The 13328-nt window shown below is 45.2% G+C and overlaps 1 protein-coding gene across 1 annotated transcript; it reads right to left on the bottom strand.

Moving 5' to 3' along the window:
* Positions 1 to 268: 268 nt before the first annotated feature.
* Positions 269 to 12324, bottom strand: BAG2 (BAG cochaperone 2). Its single transcript, XM_067753524.1, has 3 exons — positions 12051 to 12324; positions 3109 to 3218; positions 269 to 1657 (listed from the first exon to the last, which is right to left on the bottom strand). The coding sequence occupies exons 1-3, from the start codon at positions 12161 to 12163 to the stop codon at positions 1245 to 1247; spliced, it is 636 nt and encodes a 211-aa protein (XP_067609625.1). The 5' UTR covers positions 12164 to 12324; the 3' UTR covers positions 269 to 1244.
* Positions 12325 to 13328: the final 1004 nt, after the last annotated feature.

The raw sequence follows: 13328 nt of genomic DNA, 5'->3' as shown, positions 1-13328 counted from the left end.
TTTCTTGCAGTGTGAAAGAATACCTATCCTTTAATGAAAATTGAATCTGATATATTCAATCTGAAGTAGTATTTGGGGAAGCTAAAGTTTTTGTGTATCAATAGCACTAGTTATTTTGAACAAATGAAAGTGTTCTATAGTTGCTGCATTTATCACAGATAAAAGAATAATCAATACACTGGTCAACCTTGTTAGTGAACAAAATGCAATCTAAATTAAGGTATTTCATATTTAATATTAGAAAAAAATACTCAATGCTGAAAAGCTCTCAGTGAAACAGCAACTTTTTAATTATTGAAGACAGTATAAATTGATATAACTCTTATACAAAAAAAACTTTGGAAACATATCAGGCCATGGAAATGTATATACCCTTTGACCAAGTAAAACCGATTGCTGGGGATTTATACAAAGAAAATCAAAAACAAACGAAAGAAGGAAAAAGCTCTACGTACACAAATATGTTGCAGTAATAAGCAACAAACTGGAAACAACCTAAATGTCCAGTAAGGGGAATGGGTAAATTGTACAACTACATGGAATAGAGGTTCTTAAGTTGAGAATTAAAAGCAGACTTTAAAAGAGTATTTAATTTTTAAAGGCAAGTTACAACATTATATTTCTGTAATGATTAAAAATTTAAAGAAATGATGCATTTGGAAAAAGATGAAGTGGATATACCATATACAGTTCAGAGTGGTAAAATTAGAGGTGAAGTTTCTCACATTTTATGTCATATTTTCACGTATTATCAAGAAGTACATTCATATTATGAGATGCATAAATGTTTAAGTTCAAAATAATTTGATATAGATGTCTAAAAAACCTGCTGAATGAAAGAGAAGACACAGGGAAGGTTCCCTTCCATAATTCAAAGCTCACTGCTTGGCTCACAGCAGATGCGTGGTCAGTGTGTGCCCGTGTGTCTTTGCAGACAAAGCCCAGGAGAGAACCATGATGCTTTTACCCCTAGCTGAGCTCTTATTTCCCCCACATACTAAGTGTTCATCCACAGAATAGTAAAATATATATATATATATAGGAGGTGCTAGATCCTAGTACAAGACAAAAATTCAATCTAAAAACTTTTAGAAAGGTAATCAAAATATTTCTAGTTTTAATTGTTATTCACAAACTAACAACACTGAACTAGTTATCTGTCTAACAAACAGAACTAGTTATCACTTAAGATAGTACGTTATCATTTTTATGTGATTATTTATAAGGGCTCTTAGGTTGGAACACTAGTTGAATCTGCTTTCAGTGTTTTGTAGCAGGGTTTTGGAAGCAGCCCCTTTAGAATGCTCCAGCAGCTTGATGGCCTTGTCAGAGTTTTCAATGTTCCTAAGCAGGGTCTCTAGTCTTCTCTTAATTTTCTTCTGATCCTCGAGAGCACAGCCAATCACGATGGACTGGAACTTCTGATCCACCGGCCCCGCAGGCACCTCAGAGGAACATGCGCTGTACAGCGACATCAGGTGACTCTTGGCGTTTCCCAGATCATCCAGAAACTTACTGACCACCTCGTCAATGACCCTGGTGGCGTGCTTGAGGGACTCCTGCTGCTGGGGGTTCCTAATTGTTTCTACTGAAACTTCCACAGTCAGGGTTCGTCCCATCAGACGGTTTGCAGTCAGATTTAATTCTTCTCTTTCTCCTAATCATGAAAAGTTTGAAATATCAATCAATATGAGACATACACACATCTATGTCAAGAACACTAAGGTATTTTTGTGTGGCTGAATCTATCCTGTGAGCACCTATGAATTTCTTAAAGATACACGTCAAAACTACAGCAATAAGATTAATTTATAAAGAGTATCAGATTGGACGCCAGATGATTCTGCGGTTGTCACGTCTGCAGAAGCTGGGGCAGGTGTGCGTCTGTAACTGGGGCTTTGTGCTGGTTAGAGCAGGAGACTGGGTGCCCTGGATCTACGTGAGGATGTGCATTAGAGGAGGGAGATAACTTTCCCTTTACCTTTCTGAGCTTTTGGCTGAGACCCTCCTGTAATAAGACAGATTAACAAGAAAAAAACCCAGAAGCTTATTGACATGTATACCTCATGTATATACATGGGAGATCCCCAGGGAAACGAGTAACCCCCTGAGATGGCCCAGCCTCCACCCAAAATACCCTCAGCTAGAGAAGGTGAGGACGGAGGAAGGCAAGTTCTGGAGGTTCCCAGAAAAGGCACGATAGACAAAGGTAAGGTTCTTATGTAGATTCAGTAGGTGCCTTCTCCACTGGTGAAGGTTTCTTGTAGTTTTGTCATCCTCCTCTTCCTGGTAGAAAGGGAGACACCCTTACAAATGATTTCCTTTACAAAATGTAAATATAAATTTCCCTTACAAAACAGTGACTTCTACTGTTTTCAGAGCTCCTCCTCCTGTGTCTGCAGTTTCTCAAAAATATCCAGTTCGGAATAATCCTTAGGCCAGAGAGGCATATTTTGGGGCCTCACATTCTGTGTGTGTATCAATACAATGCCCCGATTCTGGCTGAAAAAAGCCATGACATGGGAGGAAAAGCTGCCCTGAAAATGAGGCACTGACTTCATCCCCTCCAGACTAATTTAGGCCAGTAGTCTGAGTCTTGGCCAGTATGAAGAGGGTGCTGGGTTATCACTTCACTATTTAGATGGAAATCAGCAACCTGTCCTGCTCTGTAACCTCCTTCCCAATTCACTGCTCTATGGCCAGGACAGTGAAGAGACACACTAGATCTTGACCCCTCTGAGGATGTGTGACAGTGTGGGTCTGGGCCGGGATGCACACTTAACCGCACCAGCTGCTCGGCCCAGAGGCCGGTCCTGTGCGGCCCCAGGGGAGCCCGGTTAGGAGGAGCACCGCCCACTGGTGCAGAGCATCACAGGCCACTCGGCCCTCCTGTGGAACGGGGTTCAGTGGGTCCATAATCTGTTTTCTCTGCCTTTCTCCTCTTCCCCTCTATACGTTACACCTCCATTCATCTCCTTTTGTCTTCTCTGCTGCCGACCTTGTGCCCGTTTCCTCTGCTGTCACATCCTGCCCGGCTGTCTCTGCTGGGCTGGAGGAGCGGCTCTGCGGCACCCCCGCCGCCCCCCCGGCCCCGGGAGGGGCCCTCACCGTCGCTGATCTGCCGCATGTCCTGGCTGTTCTGGATGCTGTGGATCATCTCCAGGAGGACCTCCTTCTCCTGCTCCACAGCCGTGGCCGCTTCCCGAAGAGCCTCCACCCTGCGGAGTGCGGGGGACAGGACAGTTACTGGAGGGAAGCCGCGTCTTCCTCATCTCTCCACTGCTCAGTCCAGCTCAGGTGTAACGACGATTAGGAACACTTCCCAAAAACTCCTTACTCCTTTCTATTTTTTATTCTGTAATTGTTTTCTTTTTAATCCACTTGCCCTGTGGCTCCCAGTTTCCTCTCCGCTCACAGGGCACTCATTCTATTTAGTGTTTATCGATTTGTATTCGTTTTTACCAAAAAAATCTGCACTCATGTACTTGTCTATTTTCAATTTATTTATATCTCACTGTTTCTTTCTTCACTCAGCAGCATACTTAGAATCACCAGGTTCCCGTGTCCCTCACCTGATCTGCCCTCCCTGGCCCAGCGGAGACACGCCCTGTCCCCCAGCTTCTGCTCACAACCCGTCCACAATTACCCTTCCCTTTATGGCCCTGATAAGAGGATCCATCCCAGCGTGGAACTGCTGAGACACAGGGTGTGTGGACTGTCATCTGACTCCACCCTGGATTGTTCTCCATAATGGCCGGACCTCGAGTCCCTGTGTCCCGACAGCCCTACCAGCACTCAGCATCTCCCAACTTTCTAACCATCTGTTGCCAGGCTAACAAGTGATATGTCAGTACTTAATCTGCATTTCTTTCATTGCTAATAATTTTGGACATCTCTTTGTATCCTTGTGAGCTTGTTCACAACCTTTGCCTACTTTTTCTTTTTTAAACTGGGGTTACTCTCCTCTTGGTGATTTGGTGACAGACACTGTGACCATCTTCTCCCATCCCACCCTATATGATCTGTGTCTGGGAGGTCCTTCACTGAACAGAGAGCCTTATTTTGAAGTGAAAAGTAAAAAGATCCATCTTTTCTTGGTTTTGTTTTGCCTTAGCTCATGCTGTGAAGTTTTGTTTCAGGGTCCTCCCATCCCTAGGTCAGGACATACTTTCCTACATCTCCTTCTATTAACTTGTTTCACTTTTCTCATACTTATGTCTTAATTCATCTAGAATCCACCTCTGTATATGGTTAGGTAAGGATTTAATCATTTTCCCCAACATTATGCACCCCAAATCCATCTTTCCCTCAATGATTTGTAGATTGTCTGCCTCTGAAATCTCTATTCCATCCAGTAGTATTTTGACTGTTCTTACACCAACACCCATTTCTTAAAAATAGCACCAGCTTTGTTTGTGATATGCCTTAGTATCTGGTAGACCAGTCCTCTAATCTTTTTTTTTTTTTAATTTTTGACTGCGTTGGGTCTTCATTGCTGAGCGTGGGCTTTCTCTAGTTGTGGTGAGCGGGGGCTACTCTTCCTTGTGGTGTGCAGACTTCTCATTGCGGTGGCTTCTCGTTGCGGGGCACAGGCTGCAGGCGCGTGGGCTTCAGTAGTTGTGGAACATGGGCTCAGTAGTTGTGGCTCATGGGTTCTAGAGCGCAGGCTCAGTAGTTGTGGTGCACAGGCTTAGTTGCTCCGCGGCACATGGGATCTTCCCGTGCTAGGGCTCAAACCCGTGTTCCCTGCATTGGCAGGCAGATTCTTAACCACTGCACCACTAGGGAAGTCCCCAGTCCTCTAATCTTTAAAAATAACATAGCTATTTCGACTTTTATTCCTCCATAGACTCTAAAGTAAGTTTATTGGGTTTCTCAAAAAACTGGAATAAATTAGACACCTTTAGAACACTGTTAGTTCCTCTAAGGGTGTCTCCTTCATCCAGACCCTCCTCTCCGTTCTTTATTAGAGTTTTGAAGTATTCTTGATGGTAGTCTTACAGACTCTTTTAAGTGTTTTGAATATTTTGGATATTGTTACTGTTGTGAATAATATATTTACATATATACTACATTTTATAGTTGGCTATTGTTGATTAGAGAAATGCTGTTTTTGGTAGGTTCACATCATAACTGGCAACCTTCATTTACACTTATTCATTTTTAATGGTTTTTTAATTTCTGTTAGTTCTTCTGGATTGATGATCATTTCATCTACAAAAAACGAAAATTCTCATCTCTTCCTTTTCAATCCTATCAGCTCCAATTTTTCTTTCTTAAATAGCACTGACTAAACTCCTCCTGTGCGATATTAAACAGTGGCGCTAAGAGACGGCATCTTTGTCTTTTCCCGAATTTAAAGAGAATGCTTCTGTAGGTTTTTGGTGTAAAGCCCTGATAACCCCGCAACTATACACACATGCACTTACTACACAGACACACGAACACAACCAGTGACTAAAGAACGAGGCTGTGAAATTATGAGAGCGAAAGAAAACAAAACAAAGTCCTGTGTGTTTAAAGTGCTGTTTCCAGGGCACTTTCTCGTTTTTTTTTATTACACCACAACTAAATAAGTTGCCAAGTGTTGCAAAATAAATAGTGACAGGCCTACCTCCAGTACTCAGATGCTCTTGGAAACACGGATCACAAGGAGATCTAATCCCTTCTGTCTTCCTGGGCACGTGTTCTAGCATGTGTTCTTGCCACATGAAGAGGCCCTCACCCCAACCACACACACGCCTTTTCCCCTACAGGCACCTACCTGTTATCCCCCAAAATAGCACCGACACACTGTACAGTCACAGGGTCTCGATTCTCAAGATACTAAATACATTGTTGGATTCTGTGTTTATAAGAGCCAGTAGAAGCAAAGAGCTCGTAAGAATCTTATGTGACAAATTTGGCTGGAAAACAATCAAAACCAATATTCTATAAAACAGTAAACACACAGCATCAGGCTGCCTTCCAGCCCCATTCATTATGTGCTTACACATTTCACATGAGCAGACTCTCAGGGCCCGGGACACATGAAAATGGGTCAGGTTGTCACTAACATGAAACATTTGTGCAAAAACACAAATGTGACTCTAGTATTTAAATGGCACAGATGAGTCATTTGATTGGTAAATGAGATGCTGCTGAAAGAAGAGATTAATTTTCCAGCACTCCTGAGTTTATATTCAAATGTAAGATGATAAAGAGAATTGTTACTCTAAAGAAGAATGCTCCATTTATGATAATAAGTTATACTAGTAAGTTCATGAAGTTGTTAACAAGAAAATCGTTTGAAAGGAGACACTCTAGAAAAAATATAATAAATCTGTCATATAAAGAAGATATTTTGTCATTAAATGAGACCAAATATAGAGGCAATTAGATGGAACTTTTTTTTTTTTCCCACAAGGCTAGAAATTGCCAGGGCATTTTCCCTGTGAAAAACAGATTTCATCTTTTATAGAACTTCTTATATATGATTTTATGTAAACCTTTTTCATTTCATAGCAAAGGTAAAATTTCATTCTTCAGGATGTAAAGATTCCCAGGGGTTTTTTGGCATCTTGGCCCTTTCATCTTCTGTCCCCCGCTTCCTGAACATTCTTTATCCCTGGCCCACGTCTACTGAGTGATCCTTTTTCAAAACCCAGTCCTTCTGGCAGGAACTGTTTCCTTAGCAGCTTCCTCCTTCCCCTCCCTTGAGGCCGTCAATACTATATCTGTCTAGTGTATGGACATCACATGCTTAGTTTTTTCTTTTAAAAAGCTGAACCTGCATCTCTACTTAGTTTGCTTAAGTCATATTTATCAGCTATTGGTCTCCTTAAATTCAATTCATATACACATCTTTTTGTCTACATTAGTTCTAGAAAACTGTTAGCCATTAAACCTTCAAATATTTCCCACCTGCCCTTCTATGATTTCTCCTGGAACTCTGTTCAGAGGCGTGTTGGACCAACTCACTTTATCCTTCACGTTAACACATCACTTGACAACACTCCTTGGCAGAGGGGGGCAGCTCTGGTTTTACCAGCAGATCCTGTAAGAGCTACATGTCCAAATTGGGAAAGAACTGATCCTCATGGCAAGGCTGGCCTGGGCTGCGCTCCTGGAAAACTCTCTGCATGAAATCACAACTAAGCTTTAACAGAGAGAACCTGTGCTCAGAATGTTCCCGCGAGGACAAATGTGGAGCGCACGCATCCTCGGCTGGTCCCCGGGGCCCAGAAATCGAAGCCTGGGGACCAAGAGACAAGGTGCTGGGAGGTGGTCTCCCAGCCAGCCACCCCGGCATGTGCTCTGTGCCACGTGCGGGGACTGCAAGGGCCTCAGTCCTGCCGCTCAAGCTAGAGCTGCTGCCACTTACCAGCTGAGTGACCTCGAGTAGTTACTTACATTCTCTTTGCCTCAATTTCCTCATTTACAAAACGGGGATCATGAAATGGTGTGACTGAATGAAGTAAAGCAGGTAAAGAGTTTAACACAGTGACTGACAGCACTGACTAAACAAGCTATGAGTTAATAGAGATGCAGTACCCGTGGATACGGATGGCCAACTCCGACACCATTTTATAGAAAAGATTTGAGCATCTGTGGCTTCTGGTACCCCACGGGCCCTGGAACCAATCCCTGCAGACACTGAGGGACCACTGCATGCAGTCCATGCCCAGAACTGGTGCCTTGAACGCTAGCTTCCTGGTCGTTATTACATGCTTCCATTATGAACTCAGGCTTGAAAATAACAAGAATTGTGCTTTCATCAAAAGGGGAAATGGCAAATGGACTTACTTCAAAGAAATTACTTCTAAAACAGGTTCTTAAAATCATAGTCCTGTTTCTTATTCAAAATTCTTGTATCAAAAGAATACTACAGAGGGCTTCCCTGGTGGCGCAGTGGTTGAGAGTCCGCCTGCCGATGCAGGGGACACGGGTTCGAGCCCTGGTCCGGGAAGATCCCACATGCCGTGGAGCGGCTGGGCCCGTGAGCCATGGCTGCTGAGGCTGCGCGTCCGGAGCCTGTGCTCCGCAACGGGAGAGGCCACAACAGTGAGAGGCCCGCGTACCGCAAAAAAAAAAAAAAAAAAAGAATACTACAGGTACTTCCCTGGTGGCGCAGTGGTCTCCAATGCAGGAGACACGGGTTCGAGCCCTGGTTCGGGAAGATCCCACATGCCGCGGAACAATTAAGCCCGCGAGCCACAACTGTTGAGCCCGCGTGCCTAGAGCCTGTGCTCCGCAACTAGAGAAGCCACCGCAACAAGAAGCCCGCGCACAGCAACGAGACCCAACATGGAGAGGAGAGGGGAGGGGACGGGAGGAGAGGGGAGGGGAAGAAGAAAATACTACAAAGATCACTTATATTTTAGGCAAGGTTAAGATTTTGAAGGGCTCCCTAATCATCACCAAAATGATAAATTACATTCACTACTGAGACACTCTGGTGTAAAAAAAGGTCTATGCTTTAGTGTCAGGAGCTACTCATGAGCAGGATGGCCTCAGACTGGCCACTCAGTCCCTCTGGACTGGATTCGCTCGCTTCTAAAGGAGGGAACATATGTCCTCCTCCTGCCTCAGAGGGTTTTGGAAGGTTCACATGACAATGTCTACAAGAAGTGATCTTTTAAATTACAGGCTTTTATACAATATTAACTATGGTGCCATCTTGTCTTGTGGCTCCTGGGACGTTGGTGCAGTGAAACTGTCAGCTAAATGACCACATCCGCCCTTGCCCCATCCTTCATTCCTTGGCTGCCATGGAAGCCATGGTGACTGGCTGATGGCGGGGGAGGGAGCCACAATAGGACGAGTTTGGGGACATCTGTGAACAGCTAGTCTCCCAGTCCTGTCGTTCCCCTTGGCTGTTCTCCACACCCCACGTCCCAAGCATCTTCACCACCATCCAGAGCCTTCAGGGGCCGCTCAACACCCTGCACACAGCAGGTGTTCAATAGTCCCTGAGATCAGGGACTCAGGGACACCAATCTAAGTGGAATTTTCACCTTTCAGTAAAATCATATACTATTCCTACATTTTTGAAATATGACATACTTAACTCTAAGAAAATTCAGGCACAAAGTATTAAGCTCTACAGCCAGTCTTCCTGGGTTCCAGCTGTGTGACCTTGGACGAGTCATTTAACTTCTCAAGCCTCAATTTCCTGCCTGAAGAACAGAGGTGACGGTAATTTCCACAAAGGCACGGGGCCTGCAGAGTCAGCGCCCATTAACTAAATAACTGTTAATGGGTATCATTTATGAATTATGATCACTGTTAAATTAGTAACAATCATAAGCAAAGTGTTTAGAGCCACTGATGAATGGAAAAATCAGACACCATTTGGTAATGAAAACCGGGAGAGAAAGGCATCACCTTTTTAGGAGGAAGCAAAAAAGGAGGTGAGCCGGCGTCAAAAAAGAAAGGCTAATGTCATGCTAACATATTAGAAACAAATGGAGTTTCTTTAATGATTTGTCAGATGCTGCCAAACACCTGAAAGCACTTTAAACACCATGGACATCAGTTCACAAGGCAGGTCATTAAGCAGTGAGCATAATTCTATTTTCAGTTTCATATGGAAAAAGTTCTGCCACAATTGAAAAAACTAGTACAGTGGGGAACAGTAAACACCAGCTTCTAGGTACAGCCTGTAATTTTCACCCTACTTAGTACCCTGCCATCCTCAATATGAAATTAAACTATTAGATAAGAACACATGAATGTTACATTTTCTTTTTAAACTTGATCTTATAGGCATGATTCTATCAACAGTTTCTTTTTTTTAAATTTTATTTATTTATTTTTTTGGTTGTGTTGGGTCTTTGTTGCTGTGCACAGGCTTTCTCTAGTTGTGGCAAGTGGGGGCTACTCTTCATTACGGTGCACGGGCTTCTCATTGCGGTGGCTTCTCCTGTTGCAGAGCATGGGCTCTAGGTGCACAGGCTTCAGTAGTTGTGGCATACAGGATTAGCTGCTCCACGGCATGTGGGATCTTCCTGGACCAGGGCTCGAACCCATGTCCCCTGCATTGGCAGGCAGATTCTTAACCACTGCGCCACCAGGGAAGCCCGGCATCATTTTTTTTAAAAGGAAGAAACAAAGCTCACAAAAGTCTAAAATTACTAGAAAAGGCCCTAAAATGAATAATTAGACACATATTAATCTTTTTTAGCTCAAGGGTTAATTCAGCAAGTTATTATTTAATCACTTGCACACGGTAATCAGAATTCACTTTACATTAATGAAGCATTGGAATAATATTCAAAACCAGAGGCTTCCTTTTAAAGATGAGTACTTGACTGCTTCTGTACCTACCCTATGTGAGGCACCAAGTTTGAGGAAAGTGAATCAGCTTGAAGAAAGGAGGGGGCAGCATCCACCTGTTCCTTTAAGAAAACATCCTTTCCCTCTAACTAGGGGAGAGAGACCCCTGAAATGGTTGAGAACATGCCCTCAAAGTTCTAAAGACCGGAGGAGACGCTGAGGCACTTGTTTCGCTGCTACATAAAAAGAAATCATAATCTTCCCAGGGACACTCAGGGGCTCTAGTTTTGTTCCATCTGGTTCAGCTAGTTCCATCTGCCTCATTCCAAGCAGGACCCCTCTATTACTCTCCATGAAATCATGGTGGTGGAGAACTTATTTTCTGAGAAGACATCGTTTCTTCCCATGATGATAATAATAATAAAGATGTATATAATAAATGACAATTTAAACATATATATTAATAAATCATTCACTTGGTTATTAATGTACTTTATTGGCAAACAGACCCCTTGTTTTGGTATATTAATCCAGGGAGATAAAGACATATATGCAGTGCTTCTTAAAATTTTTGTCTTACGTACTCCCTTGCTCACCCAGAACCTGGCGAAAACTATGCGAAAAAAATTCCTTGTGGTTTCAGGGAGTTGTGGGCGCCTCAATATGATTTTCCTGTAACTACACTTGCACACAACTTACACAGTAACTTTAGTGACATAAACAGTTACAGGAAGTACATACAAGTTTTCATTCACTGTTAAAGGAAAAAAAGTATTTCCCAAATTTCTTATAAATTATTTAGGAATTCCATACAAGCCAGCCACTACATTTGCCACTAAGGAGTGCCCGTGGTGCCCGGTTCTACAGGAATTGACAGCACAGCCTGGAAAGAATTCAGGAGAAGAGCAGGAATGAGGCACTCAGAGCTCGGGGAAAACCAGCAGAACAGGCACTCAGAGATTTTCAGGAAAAATCTTAGGAACACATTCCTGCATCTTCCCAAACTCAGAAAAACACTCAAACCATTAAGGGAGACATCTGCTCCTGGTCAGCAGTAACCTGCCACCCAAATGTGCGCCTGAGTGCGCGGGCCCTTCTCTAAAGTCACATTCCTGGGACCTCAGCGCCGGAACCGCCCCCCCCAACTTCCCCCAATAGAACAACTCAGGCTCTCATCTTGCACGTGTTTATCGCAATGGGCACACTGATTACTCAGTAACACCGTCATTAGTTAAGAAGGGAAAACTGACTCGTGTTCTCAGGCCAGTGACCAGCATTTGGAAGGTGTGACCGGCGACCTGGAGAAGGAGCCCCCCCCACCCACACACACACACCCGGGCTGAAAGTAGCAGGGGATCAGATGGATTTTTATATTTTGCAAAGAGATCAATCATTCACAACGGTGACCACTAAACTGCCGCCTGTCCTAGAAATACACTATGGGAAAAGACTGGGCCGGAAACACCTGGCCCCCACACGGAACGTTCCAGAAGCTCTGCGGACGGGCAGTGTCACAGCTCCCATGTCGAGTAACGTACCCGTAACTTTCCCTTCTCGGTTCTCACGCTTCCGGGGCTCGGGTCTGGAGCCGCGAAGGAGCGTGGCCGCCGGAGCGTGCGGGGCCGCTGACCCAGAACACGGCCGCTCCCGTGAGGGGACCCGCCGACCCAGCGCGGCCCTCCGCGGGGCCCGGGTCAGCCCAGCTCCCCTGCCAGCCGCTCCCCGCTGCCCGCGCGCTCCCTGCTCTCGGTCCCCGCGCGCCCTCCGCAGGCTCGGAGGGCCGGCCCGCGCACCTGAGCTCCAGCTGGTCCAGGCTCTCCAGCAGGCGGCTGGAGCGGTCGGCCATGGACGAGGAGCGGCAGAAGCGGCCCTCGTTGGCCTTGGCGCTGATCCTCGCCTGAGCCATCGGCGTCCGGCGGGCGGCCCGAGATCACTGCCTTCCCCGCGCTCCACCCGCCTCCTCTGACACGCCGCCCGCGAACCGGGGAACCGGGCGCGGGTGCACGAGAGCCGGCCGCTGCTCTGTCCGGCGCGGGCGGCCTCGAGGGCGGCGCGGCGGGGAGGCCTTTCTGGGCGCGGGGACGCGTCTCCGCCCCGAACACCGCCCGAGGCGGAGCCCGCGCCCCCGGCCCCGCCCCGCAGGGGCTCCAAGGGGAGCGGGCTTGGGCTGTGCTGGGGTGGAAAGGGCCCTTCATGCAACCGCGGCCGCGGCTCTGGGCACTTTCCCGAGATGAGAACAAGGAGCCTGGAGGCCACAACTGAAGCTGATAGATGTACGGAGCAAGCTGAACCTCTTTTTTTTACACCCGCTCTCATGAAGTCATTTTTAATGACTTTCTTTTGTATTAAAAAGTTACTGGTTGGGACTTCCCTGGTGGTCCAGTGGGTAAGACCGTGATCCCAGTGCAGGGGGCCCGGGTTTGACGCCTGGTGGGGTAACTAGATCCCCATGCATGCCGCAACTAAGAGTCTGCATGCTGCAAGAAAGATTCCCACCTGCCACAACTAAGACCGGGGGCGGCCAAAATAAATAAAATTAAGTACCAAAAGAAAAGATGATTAAGAAAGGAATTTTGGTAAAGCACCCACACATGTTTAAAAAAAGTTATTGGTTGGAATTTGAGTGAAATAATTATTATTTAAGGCCGTTTCACACCCCACTTATTTAAATCTCCAGTTATGAAAAGACGCAGTAGACCACTTGGTCAGACATTATAAAGGTCAGTGAGTGGAATGGGGCTGGGAATACAAAGATGTATCGACTTAAATACTTGCGCTTTGCTCCCATCTCATTATAGCTCTCTGCCTCTAAGGATGAGAATGTACAGGACACCTGAAATGGAGATAGTAACAGTTTAAAGCTGCATCACAACCTTTAATCTGAGATCAAAGCCATTGAAATAACTGAACAGAGATGAGGCCTTTAAGGCTTGATCCCAATTCCTCTGAACTCTAAATACTAATAAACTGTTGCTGTAGATTATCTGACCTCATTAAATGTTTTGTCCTATCATGACACCTGGAATCTTTAGACATTTTGTGAATGGTCTGAAAGTCTATCACGTAGCTTT

The sequence above is a fragment of the Pseudorca crassidens genome, chromosome 10 (assembly GCF_039906515.1).
Source record: "Pseudorca crassidens isolate mPseCra1 chromosome 10, mPseCra1.hap1, whole genome shotgun sequence".
Lineage (NCBI taxonomy): Eukaryota > Metazoa > Chordata > Mammalia > Artiodactyla > Delphinidae > Pseudorca > Pseudorca crassidens.
The sequence above is the reverse complement of the archived record's forward strand: the minus strand, read 5'-3'. Positions and strand labels throughout refer to the sequence as shown.